At 45.6% G+C, this 23,896-nt stretch overlaps 1 protein-coding gene across 1 annotated transcript in view; it reads right to left on the bottom strand.

Annotated features, from left to right (window-relative positions):
- The window catches only part of TMEM87B (transmembrane protein 87B), a 101,621-nt gene that overhangs the window by 4,415 nt on the left and 73,310 nt on the right, over positions 1-23,896 (bottom strand). The window contains exons 11-18 of the mRNA XM_075339590.1: positions 19,966-20,059; positions 19,020-19,091; positions 13,997-14,105; positions 13,860-13,918; positions 12,952-13,055; positions 11,684-11,754; positions 11,527-11,591; positions 5,912-5,964 (exon numbers count right to left, since the gene is read on the bottom strand). Of these exons, the coding sequence (XP_075195705.1) occupies positions 5,912-5,964; positions 11,527-11,591; positions 11,684-11,754; positions 12,952-13,055; positions 13,860-13,918; positions 13,997-14,105; positions 19,020-19,091; positions 19,966-20,059 (627 nt within the window). The remainder of the gene's footprint in view (positions 1-5,911; positions 5,965-11,526; positions 11,592-11,683; positions 11,755-12,951; positions 13,056-13,859; positions 13,919-13,996; positions 14,106-19,019; positions 19,092-19,965; positions 20,060-23,896) is intronic.

Genomic DNA, 23,896 nt, shown 5'->3' with positions numbered 1-23,896 from the left:
AACCGTGAAAGCCGGATGTGTGAAAATGGCCTAAGGAAAATATTAATGATATGATACAGGAAAGAAGGGAATTTTGTTTACTTACCGTAAATTCCTTTTCTTCTAGCTCCTATTGGGAGACCCAGACAATTGGGTGTATAGCTTCTGCCTCCGGAGGCCACACAAAGTATTACACTTTAAAAAGTGTAACCCCTCCCCTCTGCTATACACCCTCCCGTGCATCACGGGCTCATCAGTTTTGGTGCCAAAGCATGAAGGAGGAAACTTATAAATTGGTCTAAGGTAAATTCAATCCGAAGGATGTTCGGAGAACTGAAACCATGAACCAAAAGAACAATTCAACATGAACAACATGTGTACACAAAAGAACAACAGCCCGAAGGGAATAGGGGCGGGTGCTGGGTCTCCCAATAGGAGCTAGAAGAAAAGGAATTTACGGTAAGTAAACAAAATTCCCTTCTTCTTTGTCGCTCCATTGGGAGACCCAGACAATTGGGATGTCCAAAAGCAATCCCTGGGTGGGTAAAAGAATACCTCGATAAAAAGAGCCGAAAAACGGCCCCCTCTTACAGGTGGGCAACTGCCGCCTGAAGGAGTCGCCTACCTAGGCTGGCGTCTGCCGAATCATCGGCATGCACCTGATAGTGTTTCGTGAAAGTGTGCAGACTAGACCAGGTAGCCGCCTGACACACCTGCCGAGCCGTAGCCTGGTGTCGCAATGCCCAGGACACCGACGGCTCTGGTAGGATGGGCCTTCAGCCCTGCAGGAATCGGAAGCCTAAAAGAACAGTAGGCTTCAAGAATCGGTTCCTTGATCCACCGAGCCAAGGTTGACTTGAAAACCTGAAATCCCTTACTCTGGCCCGCGATAAGGACAAGAGCGCATCAGACCGGCGCAGGGGCGCCGTGCGAGAAATGTAGAGCCGGAGTGCTCTCACCAGATCTAATAAATGCAAATCCTTTTCACATTGGTGAACTGGATGCGGACCCAAAGAGGGGGAGACGATATCCTGATTGAGATGAAACGAGGATACCTTAGGGAGAAAGTCCGGACCGGACGTAGAACCACCCTATCCTGGTGAAACACCAGGAAGGGGGCTTTGCATGACAGCGCTGCTAGCTGAGACACTCTTCTGAGTGATGTGACTGCCACTAGGAAGGCCACCCTTTGCGAAAGGCGAGATAGAGAGATCCCGCATCGGCTCGAAAAGTGGCTTCTGAAGAGTCGTCAGCACCCTGTTAAGATCCGAGGGTGTTAACGGACGCTTGTGAGGTAGGACCGGAAAGCGCCGATACTTGTCCCTTGAGAGAGCCGAGAGACAAGCCCTTGTCCATTCCGGATTGAAGGAAAGAAAGAAAAGTGGGCAAGGCAAACGGCCAGGGAGTAAAACCCTGATCAGAGCACCAGGATAAGAAGATCCTCCAAGTCCTGTGATAGATCTTGGCGGACGTTGGTTTCCTGGCCTGTCTCATGGTGGCAATGACATCTGGAGATATCCCTGATGACGCTAGGAGCCACACAGTCAGGTTTAGAGCCGCAGAATTCAGAAGGAAATATGGCCCTTGAGGCAGCAAGTCTGGTCGGTCTGGGAGTGTCCACGGTTGACCCACCGTGAGGTGCCACAGATCCGGGTACCACGATCACCTCGGCCAGTCTGGAGCGACGAGGATGGCGCGGCGACAGTCTGACCTGATCTTGCGTAACACTCTGGGCAGTAGTGCCAGAGGAGGAAAAACATAAGGCAGTCGAAACTGCGACCAGTCGTGAACTAGCGCGTCTGCCGCCAGAGCTCTGTGATCCTTGGACCAAGCCATGAATGCCGGGACTTTGTTGTTGTGCCGAGACGCCATTAGATCGACGTCCGGCGTTCCCCGGCGGCAACAGATCTCTAGAAACACGTCCGGGTGAAGAGACCATTCCCCTGCGTCCATGCCCTGGCGACTGAGAAAATCTGCTTCCCAGTTTTCTACGCCCGGGATGTGAACTGCGGAGATGGTGGAGGCTGTGGCTTCCGCCCACAGCCGAATCCGCCGAACTGCTCGGAAGGCTTGACGACTGCGCGTGTGCCGCCCTGGTGGTTGATGTACGCAACCGTCGTGGCGTTGTCCGACTGAATTCGGATCTGCCTGCCCTCCAGCCACCGCTGGAACACCTTTAGGGCTAGATCCACTGCCCTTATCTCCAGAACATTGATCTGAAGGGAGGACTCTGTCGGAGTCCAGGTTCCCTGAGCCGAGTGGTGGAGGAAGACCGCTCCCCACCCTGACAGACTCGCGTCCGTCGTGACCACAGCCTCAGCTGGGGGCCGGAAGGATTTTCCCTCCGCCCAGGAAGTGGAAAGAAGACACCACTGAAGAGAGGTTTTGCTGCAAGGGAAGAGAGACGTTCTTGTCTAGGGACGTCGACCTCCTGTCCCATTTGCGGTGTCCGATAGAATCGGACGCAGACGAAACTGCGCAAGGGAACTGCCTCCCTTGCTGCCACCATCTTCCTTAGAAATTGCATGAGGCGCCTCAAGGGGTGACTGGGCCCGAAGGAGAGATTGCACCCCTGTCTGTAGTGAACGCTGACTATGCAGCGGAAGCTTCACTATCGCTGAGAGAGTATGAAACTCCATCCCGAGGCAAGTCAGTGATTGGGTCGGTGTCAGTTTTGACCTTGGAAATTTGATGATCCACCCGAACCCCTGGAGGGTCTCCAGAGCAATGGTCAGGTTGAGTTGACATGCCACCCAGGAGGGTGTCTTGACTAGAAGATCGTCTAGGTAAGTGATCACCGAGTGGCCCTGTAGGACCGCCACCACTGCTGCCATGACCTTGGTGAAGATCCGTGGGGCTGTCGCCAGGCCGAATGGCAGTGCCACGAACTGAAGTGTTCGTCCCTGATGGCGAAACGCAGAAGCGTTGAAGCTCGGGTGCGATCGGCACATGGAGATAAGCATCCTTGATGTCAATTGATGCTAGGAAGTCTCCTTGTGACATCGAGGCTTCAGAGTGTTCACCGCCTGAAAAAGTGCATCGGCTCGCTCGGGGGGCGGAGATGTTTTGAAGAAACTAGTCGGAGGACGAGAGCAGAGCTCTATCCTGTAACGTTGAGACAGAATGTCTCTCACCCATCGGTCTTGGACATGTGGCCACCAGGCGTCGCAAAAGCGGGAGAGCCTGCCACCGACCGAGGACGCGGTCTTGGTGAGGCCGAAGTCATGAGGAAGCCGCCTTGTGACTTAGACCGCCATGCAGAGGAGTTCCTCTAGCCCTCCTCTGACCTGTTGGACGTGGAGGAACGGAACTTTGCTGAGGACCGAAATGACCGAAACCCTTGGACTGGGGCAAGGACGATACCTTTCCCTTGGACTGTCTAGTAACTTCATCCAATTGCTCGCCAAACAAACAGTCGCCAGAAAATGGCAAACCGGTTAAGAACTTCTTGGAAGCAGAGCCTGCCTTCCATTCACGTAGCCACATGGCCCTGCAGACTGCCACCGAATTGGTGGATGCTACCGCTGTACGGCTCGCAGAGTCCAGGAACGGCGTTCATGGCGTAGAACGAAAAAACCTACGCCTGAGAAGTGAAGGACACAACCTGCGGGGCAGAGGTATGTGCAACCGCAATAATCTCAGCCAGAGAAGTTGAGATAGCTTGGAGTGCCCTCACGGCTGCGAAGGCTGGAGCAAAAGATGCGACTATGGCTTCATAGATGGATTTCATCATAAGCTTTATTTGCCTGTCAGTGGCATTCGTGAGAGATGGCATCTGCCACTAATACTATGGATCTAGCCGCCAGCCTAGAGACTGGAGAATCCACCCTGTGACACTGAGCCCAACCCTTAACAACGTCAGGGAGGAAAGGGTAACGCGTGTCAATAAGGCGCTTAGTAAGCGCTTGTCCGTAAAGTTCTGTGCTTCTGGACGGCCCCTCTGGAGTTAGAGTGATCGAAACACGCACTCCTGATGAAGTCGGGGAAGGTTCCCAGCGGGCCCGCTTAGCCTATCAGAGGCCGCGGGCCATGACGGAGTTCTCACCGTGGGATCTGGGTGTTACCCCAGGAGCCCCTTGTTGTACCGACCCAGAGGGGCCCGGGAGCGATGAACTCACAGCTCCCTGGCCCTGTGTTATCGGTCTGGACTGCAAGGCTTCCAGTATCTTAGCAGACCCTCTGTCCATAGACTGAGTCCTGGAATGTGAAAGCTACTCAGAGATTTGCTGATTCCAACATGCAAACTCTGTCCCTGTCATCTGTGCAGTGGAAACCGGCGGTACCACCTGGCCGAGGGTCCCCCCAGTGCCGGAGGCTCCGGCTGAGTGAGTGCCCTCGGGGCCAAGCATTGTACACAATGAGGGTATGTGGAACCTGCCTGTAATATAGCCGCACAAGAGGTACAGGTTGTAAAATAAGCCAGTGCCTTGGCACCCTTACTCTTTAAGGGCAGACAACAGCATGTCGTCCGCAGAGTATTCAGTGAGGGTATACAGCCAAAAACAAATAATGCTGCCGAACAGTGAGATCATATACCATATAAATAAACATATATATATACACTGCGGCACCAAGGGGGGTCAGCACCTGAAAACTGGTGCCCCACAGTGCTCAGTGAGGGGGAACGAGGATACCAACGTATGCTCCAGCCCTCCCTGCCGACGTCCAGTCGGCCGTCCCGTCGTTACCCCTGACTGGCAGGCCTGAGAACGGGAGTATATGGTACTAGGCCGCAAGAGCCAGGGACTAAATTTAAAAACGCGGCCGGCAAACATGGCGCGGTCGTCCCAGTCTCACAAACCACTCAGCAACCGCTGCGGCATTTGTAACACAGATGCTGCATGCACCGTCCCTCAGGGGACACAGAGTACCTTATGATGCAGGGCTCTGTCCCTGATGATGTCCAGTCTCCTGTCCGTCAGAATCCCCCAGGGGCTGCGGATGGAGCCCGGTCCCACTGCATGGCGACCGGTTAGGATCCCCCTCTCCCAGAGCAGTGGAGCAGATTCTGAGATCCTCCATCGGCAGAATTATAACAATGGCTGCCGGCGTTCTGAGGGGAGGAGAGAGCCGTGGGCGGAACCGCAAAAGTGCGGGAACCTGGTGGCCAATAGAGATCAGTGAGGGGGGCGGAGGACAGCGAAGTGTGCTCCAGCCCTCACTGTCGGCATCATACCGACCGTCCCGCCTTTCTCCCTGACTGGCAGGCTCAGGGGCGGGAGTTTAACACACTAGGCCGCAAAAGCCGGGGACTAAAGTATAAACCGCGGCCGACAAACAGGCACGGTCGGCGCGGTAGTCCCAGACAAAAAATCCACACCGCAGTCGCAGCTGCGTCTGAGGCCAAGGTGCTTCATGCGCCGTCCCAACGGGGACACAGAGTACCTGTAGATGCAGGGCCATGTCCCTGACGATACTCCGTCTCCTGTCCGGCAGATTCCCCCAGGGGCTGCGGAGGGAGCCCGGTCCCAGTGGCTGGATGACCGGTTAGGATCCCACTTCCCCAGAGCCCCTAAGGGATGGGGAAGGAAAACGACATGTGGCTCCTGCCTGTGTACCCGCAATGGGTACCTCAACCTTAACAACACCGCCGACCTGAGTGGGGTGAGAAGGGAGCATGCCGGGGGCCCTGTTAGGGGCCCTCTTTTCTTTCATCCAATATAATCAGCAGCTGCTGCTGACTAAAATGTGGAGCATTGTGTGCATGTGTGCCTCCTTCAACACAAAGCATAAAAACTGATGAGCCCGTGATGCACGGGAGGGTGTATAGCAGAGGGGAGGGGTTACACTTTTTAAAGTGTAATACTTTGTGTGGCCTCCGGAGGCAGAAGCTATACACCCAATTGTCTGGGTCTCCCAATGGAGCGACAAAGAAAAAGAAATACAATATTTAAATCCCACAGAAGAAGATGGAAAAAAAAATTATAATTACACGTCAGCAAAAGAATTTGGGATATTTTCTTCAACCCACTTTAGGTCTTCATCCTAAAACAAGAAGATAAAAAAAATTTAAATAGGTTAACCAGTGGGGGGGTTGGGCCGGGGAAGTTATCACCTATCTTCAAGAGATTGGGGTCAACCGCATCAATTGGCAAATTGGTATGTCCAACTGTCAATCCATTCACTCTATGGAACCACTGGAAAAAGCAGAGTCCAGTTACTTGGCAGCCCCACAGGGGCCAAACAGAGCAGCAGGTCGAATATGAGCACTATAGCTCTATTCTCACGGGAATAAAAGTTCACTGTACTGCCCATCAGTGAGAGCCCCAGTGTTTGGTTAGGTCCCAACCAATCCATGAGTGAGTCATCACCTACCTAACACTTGTCTTCACCAATCAGCCCATTTTACAGAATACACGAGTCCTCTGAGCGTTGATGCGCAAGCTAGATTTAGTAATAACTTACTACCTATGGAAATATACTATTCTTACATTTAAAAAAAAAAGTGCTAGTACTTCTATTTAATTAGTATACCACTGATGGTATTTTTTATATTAATAATGGATTAATACTACTTATTTTGTAAAATTGCTGTGCTATTTTATGTTTTTGGATGTATTCATTATATCTTTGCATATCCAACTACTTTAAAACATTTCAGAATCCACTGGTTTGCTAATGTACATGGTTATCATGAGAGAGATTATATATATATATATATATATATATATATATATATATATATATATATATATATATATATATATATATATATATATATATATATATATATATATATATATATATATATAGGTATATACATATATATGTATATACACACACACACACACACACACACACACACACACACACACACACACACACACACACACACACACAGTGAAGACCAAACGTTTGGAAACACCTTCTCATTCAAAGAGTTTTCTTTATTTTCATGACTTTCATGAAAATTGTAGACTCACATTGAGGGCATCAAAACTATGAATTAACACATGTGGAATGAAATACTTAACAAAAAAGTGTGAAACAACTGAAAATATGTCATTCTAGATTCTTCAAAGTAGACACCTTTTGCTTTGATTACTGCTTTGCATACTCTTGGCATTCTCTTGATGAGCTCCAAGTGATAGTCACCGGAAATGGTTCTCACTTCACAGGTGTGCCCTGTCAGGTTTAATAAGTGGGATTTCTTGCCTTCTAAATGGGGTTGGGACAATCAGTTGTGTTGTGCAAAAGTCTGGTGGATACACAGCTGATAGTCCTACTGAATAGACTGTTAGAATTTGTATTATGGCAAGAAAAAAGCAGCTAAGAAAAACGAGTGGCCATCATTACTTTAAGAAATGAAGGTCAGTCAGTCCGAAAAATTGGGAAAACTTTGAAAGTGTCCCCAAGTGCCGAGGCAAAAACCATCAAACACTACAAAAAAACTGGCTCACATGAGGACCGCCCCAGGAAAGGAAGACCAAGAGTCACCTCTGCTGCGAAGCATAAGTTTATCCGAGTCACCAGCAGCTCAGATTAGAGACCAGTTCAATGCCACACACAGTTATAACAGCAGACACATCTCTAGAACAACTGTTAAGAGAAGACTTTGTGCAGCAGGCCTTCATGGTAAAATAGCTGCTAGGAAACCACTGCTAAGGACAGGCAACAGGCAGAAGAGACTTGTTTGGGCTAAAGAACACAAGGAATGGACATTAGACCAGTGGAAATCTGTGCTTTGGTCTGATGATCTTTGGATACAACCACCGTGTCTTTGTGCGACGCAGAAAAGGTGAATGGATGGACTCTACATGCCTGATTCCCACCGTGAAGCATGGAGGAGGAGGTGTGATGGTGTGGCGGTGCTTTGCTGGTGACACGGTTGGTGATTTATTCAAAATTGAAGGCATACTGAACCTGCATGGCTAAAACAGCATCTTGCAGCGGCATGCTATTCCATCCATCTTGAAGCTCATCAAGAGAATGACAAGAGAGTGCAAAGCACTAATCAAAGCAAAAAGGTGGCTACTTTGAAGAACCTAGCATATAAGACATATTTTCAGTTGTTTCACACTTTTTTGTTAAGTATTTCATTCCACATGTGTTAATTCATAGTTTTGATGCCTTCAATGTGAATCTACAATTTTCAGAATCATGAAAATAAAAGAAAACTCTTTGAATAAGGTGTGTCCAAACTTTTAGTCAGTACTATATAGACTTTAGTCACTACTCTAGTGAATTCTGAGGAGGTTATGTTCCATCTTGTGCTGCTCAAAGGAGGTCCAAGAGTGAATATTCACAAGGAGCTGCTGGCTGAGTTTTTAGATGAACTAAGCATCATGTGGTGTAAAGCAGGAGCTGCTCATCGTGCATGCTGCCATGATGACACATCAGAACAGCAGTGCAGAGATGAGCTTGCTGCTGTACGCCAGTTTCTTGTGTCATCCATCTAATAGCAAGTAGCTCCTGCTTAACCCTTTCCTGCTCCACAGTTGATCCATAGACTCGCTCGGACAACCTCAGACGTCATTCCCCAGCACATAGCCTGCTTTTCGCTCTAAGCACTGACATCTCGGGATAACTTACAAGATGACATTACTTAGGAAAGAAACAGTGAGTATGTGGAGTGCTGTGGCGTGAAATAGCGCTGCCAAGCATGCCAGGAAGATGTGGGTACGCTGCCTGTTGGCAACTTGCTGCATGGGGTAGATGTTTTGCAAGCCATGCACTAGGAAATCACAAGGTATCTAAATACATTCATGAAAGATATTTTAAATCGGTTATAATTCACAAAATTTTTAGTTTTTTTAATTTCTGAAGAAAAAACAGCAATTTTTCTACAGTATATTATAATTTATATAGGAAATATTTTTTTATGATTAATTTTGCATAACAACACTGAAAAAAAAAATTCAAAGAGCTTTTAGTCAACTAGGCTGAGAAGGGGGTTTCATTTTTCGCAGGACAAGCAAATCATTGGGGGACACAAAAAACCAATAGTGTATGCTGCTGCTACCAGGAGGAAGACACTAAGAATTACAACCTAAAAAAAGCTCCTCCTCAGCTGACAACACCTGCCTAGTGGCACCAAGCTACTCAGTTAAAAAGTAGTAGGAAAGGCAGATAAAATACAATGGCGAGACACCAACAAACACACACAACCACTACGGGGCAACAAAAGGCAAAAAAAAAAAAAAAAAAAGGGTGGGTTCTGTGTCGCCCCAATGAAGGCTACGAGAAAGGAACTTTATGAAAAGTCCCAAAAATCCTCTTTTCTTGGGCATTTCACTTAGGGACACAGGAAACCAAGCAGTCCCAAGGGTGGCAAAGATATGAATGTGTACATCAAATCCCTCAGGTAGTCTCCTGAGCAACTGCCACTTGTAATACGTTTCTGCCCAAACTTGCATCCGCTAAGATAAAGCTGTACATTCAGTAACATTGTGTGAAAAAGAGTGAACAAAAGTAGAAGTAGCAGCCATGTAACACTGCAGAACAGAAGCATGATGGTGAAGTGTCCAGGAGCCCCCGTTGCCTGAGTGGAATGAGCTATAACTCCTGATGGGGACACTTTGTTCTTGACCTTATAAGCTTCCAGAATGGCAAGCCAAATCCACAACGCAATGGAAGCCTAAGGCTATGTGCCCACGCTACAGGATTTACCGCGGATTTACCGCGGATTTTGCCGCGGATTTACCGCGGATTTGCCGAAAATCTGCAGCAGCAGCACTTCCAAGCCATTTCAATGGCATTTTGGAAATGCTGTGCCCATGCTGCGGATTTTTCCGCGGCGGATTTGCCGCGGATTTTGATCCGGAAAAATCTGCAGCATGTCAATTGTTTGGTGCAGATTTGGTGCGGATTTTTGGCTTTGAATGGGGAAAAAAAAAAAAAAAAAATCCGCATCAAAATCCGCGGCAAATCCGCGGGTGCGGATTTGCCGCGAAAGTCGCGGATTTTCAGGCAAAAAACTCCGCAGGGACATTCTAGCGTGGGCACATAGCCTTAGGCCCTGTGCCCATGCTGCGTATTTTGATGTGGATTTTGATTCAGATTTTCAGAAATCTGCAGCAAAATCTGCATGTCCATTGTGAAGCCAGCAAAGTCTATGAGAATTCAGAAGTGCTGTGCCCACGTTGAGTATTTTTCCCTTGCATATTTGGTGCAGATTTCTTTTTTTCTGCACTAAATCTGCACCAAATACACAAGGGAAAAATACTCAATATGGGCACAGCACTTCTGAATTCTCATAGACTTTGCTGGCTTCACAATGGACATGCAGATTTTGCTGCAGATTTCTGAAAATACACCTCAAAACTACACAGCGTGGGCACTGGGCCCAAGAGGCAAGGAGACCTCAATGAGATCCCTCTGGGAAAGCAAACGGAGTCTAAATGTCTCAAGAAAAACCATCACTGACAAGTGTTGATGTGAGGCAGCACGGTGGCTCAGTGGTTAGCACTGCAGTCTTGCAGCGCTGGGGTCCTGGGTTCAAATCCCACCAAGGACAACATCTGCAAGGAGTTTGTATGTTCTCCCCGTGTTTGCGTGGGTTTCCTCCGGGTTCTCCAGTTTCCTCCCACACTACAAAGACATACAGATAGGGACTTTAGATTGTGAGCCCCAATGGGGACAGTGTTGCCAATGTATGAAAAGCGCTGTGGAATTAGTTGCGCTATATAAATGAATAAAATTATTATTATTATTATTATTACAGCTCTGACCAAGTAATTGTGTAAGAATCTCTGGTGGAGGAGACCAAGAACAGAGCAAAGGGAGGACAATCTCTTTCCCTTCACGACCGGCCAATTTTGCGCTTTCCGTTTTTTTTTTTTTTCGCCATTCTTCTGAGAAACGCAACCTTATTTTTCAGTCAATATGGTCATGTGAGGGCTTGTTTTTTTGCGGAACGAGCTGTACTTTTAAATGAAACCATGAATTTTACCATATAGTGTACTGGAAAATGGCAAACTAAAAATTCCAAATGCGAAAAACATTGCAAAAAAAGTGCAATAGCACTATAGTTTTTGAGATATTTTAGTCACTGTGTTCACTATATGGTAAAACTGATGTGTTGTTGTGATGCCTGAGGTCGGTGCGAGTTTGTAGACACCAAACATGTAGAGATTTACTTTTAGCTAAGAGGTTAAAAAAAAAAATTAGACGTTTGTCTGAAAAAAGTCGCGTACATTTTACGCCATATTCCGTGACCCATTGCGTTCTCAATTTTTTAAATCTATGGCTTATTTTTTGCGTCTCGAGTTGACGTTTGTAACGGTACCATTTTTGCACAGATGCTACGTTTTGATCGCCTGTTATTGCAACTAGTTCAAAATTTGTGGCGACCAAAAAAAACAATTTTGGCATTAGGAATTTTTTGCTGCTACGCCATTTACCGATCAGATTAATTGATTTTATATTTTGATAGATCGGTTGTTTCTGAACATGGCGATACCAAATGTGTATAGATTTTTTTAACCCTTTAAATTTTCAATGGGGCAAAAGGAGGGTGATTTGATGAGGGATGGAAAATTGGGGTTGATGGAACTGCCAGAACATCGGAGGTGACCGCTAGATTTCGAAAAGAAAGTGATTACTCACAGCACTAGTAGCAGTATTCTTGGCTGTTCCATTATGTTCAGCCTTTGTTCCCCGAATCTTCATGCCTTCAGATAAAAAACACAAAAGTAAAGTAAATACCTGTGCCGATAGAGGCAGTAATAAGCAGAAACTAATGTAGTACAACACGGTTACTCACCTAAGTGATCTGTCACAATGAATTCTTCTACTTCATCATCTGAATCGTCCATGAGAGGGGTGAATGCATACCTAATAAACCAGCAAAGATCATTCTATCGGGTGAAACAACAACTGTCCTTAAAAAATGTATTCCCTACACTGCAAGTTGCCACAGGATAATGATAACTTGCTGATAGGTGGCGATCTTTCATATAAAAGGGCCACAGATAAAGAAGAGATTATGCACAGTCACCAATTTATTCTGTCAAAGAATTTCAGCATTCTCAGGGTCTTTGGTGGTTTCTTTAAGACCCCCAACTGACAGCAAGTTATCATCTAACCTGTGCACAGGTTATAACCCTTCAAAATAATTAAAGGGGTTGTACGGTCTAAAATGATTTGTCCGCAGACTTCTGAATCCTCCCAGGGCGCACACACTGTGCTGCGAGGACTGGCCGGTTTCTGGACTGGGAATTGTGGTCACATAAACGCAATTGTGCGCTATCAATATTCCCGGGCAGAACCCGACTTGTGGGCACGACCTCACTCCATAAATGTGTATGGAGCAAGGACATGCCCACTAGATGGCCATGCTTAGTAGTCGCATGCGCCAACTCCATACACTTGTTTTGAGTGAGGCTGCGCCCACTAGTCGGCTTCTGGCTGGGAACATTGATAGCGCACAATTGCGGTCATGTGATCACTGTTCCCGGCACAGAGATCGGCTAATTCTTGCAGTGCACAGTGCGAGCGCTGGGAGTCTTAAGTCACAGAGTGACACAGAGTGACTGCAGATTGATTTTAGACTGGACAACCCCTTAAAGGGTTGGTCTCACTTATCTTTGGAAGGGCACTTCTTGTCTGCCTTCCGGCTTCCTATTTATTGGGGTAATGCACTAATGAAGAGTACCAGTTCAGACCAGCAGGATAGTTGTGATGCTGATCTGGCTTTGATACTGTCACAGCATTGGAGGGGTCCCAGGGACATTAAAAGTGGTCAGATTGTGCTCTCCAGTGATGTGGCCAGCTTTGGATCAGAGTATACATTGCTCAATAGAAAGCTTGTATGAACGGCACATGTTCAGCCACACAGCTACCCTGCAATGCCGGCCAGTAACCCAATTTTAACCCTTATTGATGTTGAGACAACCACTTTAAATAGAACAAGCAAAGAGGTTTTTAGCCTCTTTATACAAATTTTCTAGACTCTTTATAGAAAGTAATAGGGTGCAGAAATTAATGAAGTAGCTAAAATTTACTCAGTCTTTACATTACATGAAAATGTACCTTTGGTTGTTTGCAGATGGCCTCCACAGAAACATAATAACCAATAATACGACAGAGAATAGGAATCTCCAAAATGCGTCATCCACCCAGAGCTCCATCCAGTCCTGGAAATGATATGAAGAGAAACACAACTAGAAATCGCGTCCATCCATTTATGCCTGACTACTAAGGCATTAGCACAAGTAGATTAATTCTTTTTTTCTTGACTCCTTTGATAGGAGACATTGCTTAAAAGGGGTTGTCCACTACTGTTACATTGATGGCCTATCCTATCAATGTCTGATCGGCCGGGATCCGACCACGCAAATCAGCTGTTCTTGGCCCCGGTGGCAGCAGCTGGAAATGTTCAGTTCCGGGACTGCTCCATCTTCTGTTAGTGTCCAAGGCCGGGTACTGCACATCCGCCTCCTATTAGAATGGGAGGAGGATGCGAAGACCCAGCCACAATCAGAAGACGGAGCAGCACCGGAACTGAGCATTTCCGGGTGCCTGTTGCCACCGCCGGGGCAGAGAAAAGCTGATGTTGGACTCTGGCCGATCAGACATTGATGATCTATCCTAGGGATAGGCCATCAATGTAAAAGTAGTGGAACACCCCTTTAAGGTTCAAATACACCTTTTTAGCTAGTGGTCTGCCAACAGCCATCTTTGCCAAACTCTACATACGCAAACATTGGTTTGCACTAGCGTTCATGTGTTTTCAATGGGGACAGTGGAGTAATTTGTAGCCAAACACCTGTAGCAGTGTCGATCTACCGCAAGCACAAAAAGATCAGATGTTCTAATTCAACTTATTATTATTGTCTAAACGTAGAGCTTCTACCTAAATCCTTCAAAATTGTATTAGTCCATTTACTGGGTTAGGGATTTTTAAGAACATAGTATGTACGTATTGCTGTCATACTTACAGACTGACAATCTGCCAATCGGAACTTTTTAGCTGTCCAAGCCATAAATACTACGGAAGCTTTGGGAAAAGGCAATATGAATTAGAAAAGGGTCTCCATTTTAAACCTTAAATAAAAGGGAACTTCAGAAAACTTACCTAATATAGCAAAAATCAAAGTATTGGTAAAGTGCCTATATAAGGAATATTTCACAGCTTTCTTTCTTATCTTTAGTGTCTTCATTGTTTGTGCCAGACTTACAAATATGTATATAGGGGCTAAGGAAAGCAGATCAATAACAACCAAGACTAGAGATGCACAAAAAAAAAAGAAGCATTGCAAAAATATAAAACTTCACATGGTTTGACTGCCACATAACGTCACCCCTGCTCAGAAATAAGAGGACTTCAGAAAACAGATCTACAGCATAACTCTTAGACTATTAGGCTATGTTCACACAGGGCGTTTTTTTTTCCTGACCAAAACCTGATCTTGTGGCAGGATGTCTCCTGGTAGTAATCTGCAGGTTTGGTTTTCTTTTGCACTTCTGTCATGTCCAGATCAGCAGGAATTCAAAAGTACCCGAGTGCTGGGCCGGGCTTAACCTGGATCTGACAATCTGTTAGTATATATATATATATATATATATATATATATATATATATATATATATATATATATATATATATATATATATATATATATATATATATATATATATATATATATATATATATATATATATATATATATACATACATACATACATATATATATATATATATATGCATATACATACATACATACATACATACATACAGTCATATGAAAAAGTTTGGGCGTCCCTATTAATGTTAACCTTTTTTCTTTATAACAATTTGGGTTTTTGCAACAGCTATTTCAGTTTCATATATCTAATAACTGATGGACTGAGTAATATTTCTGGATTGAAATTAGGTTTATTGTACTAACAGAAAATGTGCAATCCGCATTTAAACTAAATTTGACCGGTGCAAAAGTATAGGCACCCTTATCAATTTCTTGTTTTGAACACTCCTAACTACTTTTTACTGACTTACTGAAGCAGTAAATTGGTTTTGTAACCTCATTGAGCTTTGAACTTCATAGGCAGGTGTATCCAATCATGAGAAAAGGTATTTAAGGTGGCCACTTGCAAGTTGTTCTCCTATTTGAATCTCCTATGAAGAGTGGCATCATGGGCTCCTCAAAACAACTCTCAAATGATCTGAAAACAAAGATTATTCAACATAGTTGTTCAGGGGAAGGATACAAAAAGTTGTCTCAGAGATTTAAACTGTCAGTTTCCACTGTGAGGAACATAGTAAGGAAATGGAAGAACACAGGTACAGTTCTTGTTAAGCCCAGAAGTGGCAGGCCAAGAAAAACATCAGAAAGGCAGAGAAGAAGAATGGTGAGAACAGTCAAGGACAAGCCACAGACCACCTCCAAAGACCTGCAGCATCATCTTGCTGCAGATGGTGTCAATGTGCATCGGTCAACAATACAGCGCACGTTGCACAAGGAGAGCTGTATGGGAGAGTGATGCGAAAGAAGCAGTTTCTGCAAGCACGCCACAAACAGAGTCGCCTGAGGTATGCAAAAGCACATTTGGACAAGCCAGTTACATTTTGGAAGAAGATCCTGTGGACTGATGAAACAAAGATTGAATTGTTTGGTCATACAAAAAGGCGTTATGCATGGAGGCAAAAAAACACGGCATTCCAAGAAAAGCACTTGCTACCCACAGTAAAATTTGGTGGAGGTTCCATCATGCTTTGGGGCTGTGTGGCCAATGCCGGCACCGGGAATCTTGTTAAAGTTGAGGGTCGCATGGATTCAACTCAGTATCAGCAGATTCTTGACAATGTGCAAGAATCAGTGACGAAGTTGAAGTTACGCAGGAGATGGTTATTTCAGCAAGACAATGATCCAAAACACCGCTCCAAATCTAGTCAGGCGAGTAGAATATGCAGAGGAACAATTACAATGTTCTGGAATGGCCATCCCAGTCCCCAGACCTGAATATCATTGAAAATCTGTGGGATGATTTGAAGCGTGCTGTCCATGCTCGGCGACCATCAAACTTAACTGAACTGGAATTGTTTTCTAAACAGGAAGGGTCAAATATACCTTCATCCAGGAACTCATTAAAAGCTACAGAAAGTGACTAGAGGCTGTGATTTTTGCAAAAGGAGGATCTACAAAATATTAATGTCACTTTTATGTTGAGGTGCCCATACTTATGCACCTGTCAAATTTAGTTTAAATGCAGATTGCCCATTTTGTTAGTACAATAAACCTCATTTGAATTCAGAAATATTACTGAGTCCATCATTTATTACATATATGAAACTGAAATAGCTGTTGCAAACACCAAATTGTTATAAAGAATAAAGGTTAACATTAATAGGGGTGCCCAAACGCAAGTGCCCTATATCAGTCTCCGGCGTCGCTATACCTGCTCGGTAGATGCTAGTGTATGGGCGCCTTCCAGGTATGACGTCATTCAACAAGCACCTATCACATGGGGGGGGCAAAGCATGATTGTAGTGGAAGGGAGAAAACATCACCAAGCTCATTAACAAAGCCGGACACACCCACTAGCCTGGAATGAACCCATACATTCTAGGCTCAAACGAACCTACTACTTCCAGTGCCGCTTATTACCCTCATGCATATTCAGCTACTTTCTCCCACCCCCAACTGGAGTCTGTAATTTGTTTGCGGTCAGACATGCCCCCAGCCTGTGTGGCAGTGTCTGACTGCAACCAATCACAGACTCGGTCTGCGGGTCTATCGTACAGTAAAGAATAAATGAAAAAATTGGACGTAGTGTCCCCCCATATAAAGCCTACAGCTAGACTGCAGCCCTCAGCTGTGTGCTCATCTTGGTTGTCTATCAAAATAAGAGGGACCCCATTTTTTTTTTTATTTAAATTTAAAAAAAAAAAAACAAAAAAAAAAAACGCGTGCGGTCCCTCCCCAAATTTGATACCCAGCCATGATAAAGCCCACAGCTGATTGCTCCAATCCCCCTATCCTCGCCACCACCATTTTTAAGGTCTGCCAAGATACCCTGGATCAATTCTGGGACGGGACAGGTTTTTTTTTTTATTTTTTTTAAATCGACCCACTGATCCAGGATATCTGTGAGTCTACCAGTCACTAAGTTGAAAACTGTGGCAAAACTGCTGAAAAGAATTGACATGTTCATTCTTTTCATAACGCAGCAAAACCGAAGGTCATTCATAAAACCATCAGGAAAATCCTGGAGATGATTTGTTTGTGTGCATGAGATTTCAGAAATCTCAGACTTTGCTGGGACTGTAAAAAGGAGCATTTTATTAGCATGGATTTGCATAAAACCAGGGCAAATCCGTAGCTAAAAAAATGCCTTGTGTGAACATAGCCTTAGAGTATGATGTAAAACTTTTTCTACAGATTAACAATTAGATTCATTCTCGCCTTGAAAAATATATTTTTATTTAAAATTTAATTTAATGTAAAATGGAGTTAATTTAGATATTTTATTTATTTTTGTTTTATAAATTTCATAGGGGATATATAAGTTTGAGATTTATTTTTTTTTGTAACTTCATACTCTTCATGAACCTCTATGCTTGAGTGTAACTTGACAAACAAGGAGAGCAGACGCAAATAGACAAAGTCCGGCCTTCACCTCCTGTACTAAAGCTGGGTTTACACACTGCAACATCTCAAACGACATCGCTGTAACGTCACCGGTTTTGTGACGCAATAGCGATGTCGTTTGCGATGTTGCAGTGTGTGAATCACATCAGCGACCTGGCCCCTGCTGTGAAGTTGCTGATCGCTACAAATGGTTCAGGACCATTCCTAGGTCCTTTGTTTCCCGCTGTGCAGCATGCATCGCTACAAAGTTTCAGTGTGTGAAAGACTTTGCAGCGACTTTGTTAGCAACTTCCCTTTCAAAAAGCTGCTTATCAACGTCCCCAACAACCAGCTAGGTCGCTCTGCAGGTCCGGATCGCTGTTGCGTTGTTGGCCAGGTTTGCCTGTTTGACAGCTCACCAGCGACTCAACAGAGACTTAGGGAGGTCGCTGTTGCGTCACAAAACCGGTGACGTTACAGCGATGTCCTTTGCGATATTGCAGTGTGTAAACCCAGCTTAAGAGAGGCAGGTTTCACAACAGGAAATGGACAGTAAATTAAAGGTGTTGTCCACTACTTTTATATTGATGTCCTATCCTTAGGGTAAGTCATCAATGTCTGATCTCCCGGGGTTCAACACCCCAACACCCCTCACCCCTGCCGATCAGCTGTTTTCAGCGCAGGCAGCTGGAAATGCTCAGTTCCGAAGCTGCCTTGTCTTTTGATCGGAGCCTCAGCAGGGTACTGCACATCCGCCCCTTATTGATTTAAATGGGAGGGAGATGTGCAGTACCTGCGGCCACTATCAGTTTACGGGGCAGCTCCAGAACTCAGCATTTCCGGCTGCCTGCTACCACTGTCGGCCCGAGACCAGCCACTCAGCGGAGGTGTTGGGTGTCTGACCCCGGCCGATCAGACATTGATTATATTTTAAAGGATAGGCCGTTAATGTAAAAGTAGTGGACAACCTCCTTAAGGTCTGTTTATAAGGAACTGAAGCAACCACCGATCTGTAAATGTTTATCAGAGGTCATTTGATAGCCTATTTACATGGGCAGACACAGTAAACTATGTGCAAAAGATCATTCAGTGCAAATTGGCTGCCATTGTTTTCAGCAGCCTTCACCCTGTTTATACAGGACAATGCTCTCCACTGAGAATGATCTTTAACAATGCACGTTATATCACTTTTCCCAATACATTAGTATTTTGCTCATTCACTGGGTGATCGGCAGGCGGTTTACACTGCATGATTATCACGAAAGAACCTTCTTAAAATGCTACTGCACGACAATCTTTCAGTGTAAATGCTCCTGCAGGGGCCAACACTTAGGGTAAGTTATTTTCCAGGAATAACCAAACATTTTTAAATAGTTTAATTTGTAGAATTGATAAATTTGCACAGTGAATAGTTTGCGCAATATTTATCCAATTCGATCATGCTGCCTGAAAGAACACCAAACCCCATCAAGAAGCAGTTTGTGCGCTCAGTTTTCCTCATATGGTTTGCGTTTTAACAGTAAAGGATATCCACCAGCACAACATGGAGTCCAGCAGGGCTAGTGGGATACTTGCCAGCAACACCAAATCGGATTCTTTTGTCTGGAATAAAACAAATCTATCCATTAAATTAAAATTCGAGATGAGCCATGAGATCTGTCCAACAAATCAATGACGTAATGAGTGTAGAAGGCAGAATTCCATGAATATTAACAAATTAAGAACAACTGCAGATGTCACTGCTGTAAAACCTGAGTATTTGGTTAAGGCCCCAAAACAGACTAAAGTTAATCATACCCGTTGATCATCTGATGGGTAGATGGGCCCCCCAATTCTTCCCCGACAGATGACGTCAGGGAAGAGAAGACTCATGTAGTCGGAAAACACACAATCCTGTGGGAAACTGTGGCTCAGTGGTTAGCAGTGCAGTCTTGCAGCGCTGGGGTCCTGGGTTCAAATCCCACCAAGGAGACCATCTACAAAGAGTTTGTATCTTCTCCCCGTGTGTGTGTGGGTTTCCTCCGGGTACTCCGGTTTCCTCCCACACGCCAAAGACATACTGATAGGGAACCTAGATTGTGAACCCTAATTGGGACAGTATTGCCAATGTATGTAAAGCGCTGTGGAATCAATACTGCTATATAAATGATTATTATTTATCATCTTTTTGCTTTCAGGCAAAATAAGCTGCTGCCAGAGATGACTGGCAGCGGCTTTCACTGTTTCTCGATGTTGGAAAAAAAAAAAAAAAGAAAATGTTTGGCAGAGCTGAGTGTTCATGTGTATAAGGGAATATGGAAAGGTAGAGGTCAGCCATCACATGTTTATGGCCAGCTTTACAACATGATACGTTGTTAAAGTAGATCATGACAAACATAGGGCTCGACACTGTGGCAGTAACGGCAGAAGCAGAATAGTAAAAGCAACACTGAAAACCTACAGCACAATAAGCATTAGCAAAAGAAAAACATTTTACCCCAATGACTCGCATTACTTCTTCAACAATAGCGAATGCCAAGTAGAGGACGCCCATCCCAACCACACGATGCATGACGGCACCTAATCGAGGCCTGACCAAAGAACAAAGAACAATGACAATTCAGTAGACAATGTTTTGTTTAATCTTACAGAAGTGTTACATTTGCCAATATTCTGGCACTTTGAAGTGTTAACCAAGATGCCAGCCCATTTTTTTTTTTCTTACATTTCGGCTATGGTTATAGTGTAAACTCTGAACACTGACTAGCAGACAAACTCTTACCAAAAGGAATAAGCAGCTCCTCAACCGTACAGAAATTAAGCCGGTTTTTGCACTTGAAAGCATCACTTTAATAATGGGTTCAATGCTCTTTTCAATTAGGTTTCTTGTATAGTTTCTTAGTTTAAGTATGAAGGTAGATTAAAGTTCATAGAGTTCAACCCATAGGCTGAAGGGGGCTTAACATGCAGCGACATCGCTAGCGATGTTGTTGGTGAAAGAACCCGCCCCCGTCGGTTGTGCGTCACGGGCAAATCACTGCCCGTGGCGCACATCGCTAGGATCCGTCACACATACTTACCTGCCTAGCGCCGTCGTTGTGGCCGGCAAACCGCCTCCTTTCTAAGGGGGCGGTTTGTGCGGCGTCACAGCGACGTCACAAAGCGCCCGCCCAATAGAAACGAAGGGGCGGAGATGAGCGGCCGTAACATCCCGCCAACCTCCTTCCTTCCTCATAGCCGGCGGCCACAGGTAAGTTGTAGTTCGTCGTTCCCGGGGTGTCACACATAGCGATGTGTGCTGCCTCGGGAACTACAAAGAACCTGCGTCCTCAACAATCAACGATTTTTTGAAAAGGAACGATGTGTCAACGATGGATGATTTGGTGAGTATTTTCCATCGTTAACGGTCGCTCGTTGGTGTCACACGCAACGACGTCACTAACGATGCCGGATGTGCGTCACGGAATCCGTGACTCCGGCGATATATCGTTAAATACGTCGTTGCGTGTAACGGGGTCTTTACATGTTGATCCAGACATGTATAACCCTACTACACGGTAAAACGTCTAGGATTTACCAATGTTTATGACTCTTACTCACAAGAATGATAGCAGAACCTTATCACAAACTGCTTTACTAGTCTTACTACAGTGAAAAATTATGTCTAGACTTAAATACAGTGGAGCCTTGGATTTAAGCCAGCTTTACACCTTACAATTAGGTGTGCGATCTCGTATGCGATGTGACACACCCAGGTCGCATATGCGATTTAATGAGATCGCACGTAGGTCGTTCATTTGCTGTCACACGTGCGTTAGTAGTCTATGTTAAATTGATCAATTTTGTGTGTGATCCTTTAGATCATGTGTTCTGTGACGTATGCATTGGGCACCCTTTTGTTTTGTTTTTTTTATTTATTGACTTGCCAAGCGTGTGTAATGTGTAGGGATGCGTTTTTACTATGTCATCTGCCATTCAGCTCTGCTACATGGCCGCTGACAGCAGACACAGACATACATGTAGCAGAGCTGAATGGCAGATGACAGCAGACACAGAAAGAGCCGCACGATCAGAATGAACTCGGGTTAACTTCACCCGACTTCATTGTCATGCTGCGGCTCTGTTTGTGCCGCGTCCTGATTAGCGGTCACCTGTGAAGGGCTCACCGGTGACCGCTAAACTCCTGAGTAACTGAATTGAGCAGCCCTCTCTCATATACTCACCGATCCCCGATCTCCGGCGCGGCGCTGCACGGCATTCACACTGCTCCGGCGGCTTTTACTATTTTGAAAAAGCCGGCCGCTCATTAAACAATCTCGTATTCCCTGCTTTCCACGCCCACCGGCGCCTATGATTGTTTGCAGTGAGACACGCCCCCACGCTGAGTGACAGGTGTCTCACTGCACCCAATCACAGCAGCCGGTGGGCGGGTCTATACTGTGCAGTGAAATAAATAAAAAAAACGGCTATGCGGTCCCCCCCAATTTTAAAACCAGCCAGATAAAGCCATACGGCTGAAGGCTGGTCTCAGGATGGGGAGCTCCACGTTATGGGGAGCCCCCCCAGCCTAACAATATCAGCCAGCAGCCGCCCAGAATTGCCGCATACATTAGATGCGACAGCTCTGGGACTGTACCCGACTCTTCCCGATTTGCCCTGGTGCGTTGGCAAATCGGGGTAATAAGGAGTTAATGGCAGCCCATAGCTGCCACTAAATCCTAGATTAATCATGTCAGGCGTCTCCCCGAGATACCTTCCATGATTAATCTGTAAGTGACAGTAAATAAACACACACACACCCGAAAAAATCCTTTATTAGGAAAAAAAAAAACACAAACATACACCCTGGTTCACCACTTTAATAAGCCTGAAAAAGCCATCCATGTCTGGCGTAATCCACAGACCTCCAGCGTCGCATCCAGCTCTGCTGCATGAAGGTGACAGGAGCTGCTGAAGACACCGCCGCTCCTGTCACCTCCACGCAGCAACTGAGGTGAGTAGCGCGATCAGCTGAGCTGTCACTAAGGTTACCCGCGGCCACCGCTGTATCCAGTGACAGCTGATCGCGCTACTCACCTCAGTTGCTGTGTGGAGGTGACAGGAGCGGCGGAGTCTTCAGCACCTCCTGTCACCTTCATGCAGCAGAGCTGGATGCGACGCTGGAGGTCCGTGGATTACGCCAGACATGGAGGGCTTTTTCGGGCTTATTAAAGTGGTGAACCAGGGTATATGTTTGTGTTTTTTATTTCTAATAAATACACACACTCGAAAAAATCCTTTATTTACTGTCACTTACAGATTAATCATGGAAGGTATCTCGGGGAGACGCCAGACATGATTAATCTAGGATTTAGTGGCAGCTATGGGCTGCCATTAACTCCTTATTACCCCGATTTGCCAACGCACCAGGGCAAATCGGGAAGAGCCGGGTACAGTCCCAGAACGGTCGCATCTAATTTATGCGGAAATTCTGGGTGGCTGCTGGCTGATATTGTTAGGCTGAGGGGCTCCCCATAACGTGGAGCTCCCCATCCTGAGAATACCAGCCTTCAGCCGTATGGCTTTATCTGGCTGGTTTTAAAATTGGGGGGGACCGCACGCCGTTTTTTTTTAATTATTTAATTATTTATTTCACTGCACAGTATAGACACGCCCACCGGCTGCTGTGATTGGGTGCAGTGAGACACCTGTCACTCAGCGTGGGGGCGTGTCTCACTGCAACCAATCATAGGCACCGGTGGGCGGGGAAAGCAGGGAATACGAGATTGTTTAATGGGCGGCCGGCTTTTTCAAAATAGTAAAAGCCGCCGGAGCAGTGTGAATGCCGTGCAGCGCTGCGCCGGTGATCGAGGATCGGTGAGTATGAGAGAGGGGGTAAGAGGGATAGACTAACATGGACAGAGATAGTGACCGACTGACAGAGATTAGTGAATGACAGACATTGTGAGGCGCTTCAGAACGCAGCTTTTCAGCTGCGCTCTGAAGCGGACCTTTTTTAAGCTGCGGTGCAGAGCGCACACCAGGGCACATAGCCTCAGACATCAAAATCGTATGAGGGATGTCACACGTTTCAATTGACTAGGTTCGTACAAAACGTCCAATGTATGAGGAATAAACGACGTGTATGCGATCACCGTATTTGCGTTCAATCTTGATCGCACGTAGGTGTCACACGCAAATACGTCACGAACGATGCCGGATGTGCGTCACTTACAACTTGACCCCGACGACGGATTGAAAGATTGAAGCGTGTAAAGCAGGCATAAGAGTAACTTGGTTTGAGAACGTTTTGCAAGACAATCAAAGCTTTTTACAAATTTGTAACTTGGTTTAAGAGCAATGATTTGCAAGAAGAGGAAATACTCACCGTGCACACTTCCGGTTCTGTCCTTTCACCACGCTCTGGCCCACTCTGGAGGTAACTTTCT

Source organism: Anomaloglossus baeobatrachus, chromosome 3 (assembly GCF_048569485.1).
Source record: "Anomaloglossus baeobatrachus isolate aAnoBae1 chromosome 3, aAnoBae1.hap1, whole genome shotgun sequence".
In the NCBI taxonomy this organism is placed as follows: domain Eukaryota; kingdom Metazoa; phylum Chordata; class Amphibia; order Anura; family Aromobatidae; genus Anomaloglossus; species Anomaloglossus baeobatrachus.
Note: the sequence above shows the minus strand (reverse complement) of the source record. Positions and strands in the feature narration are given on the sequence as shown.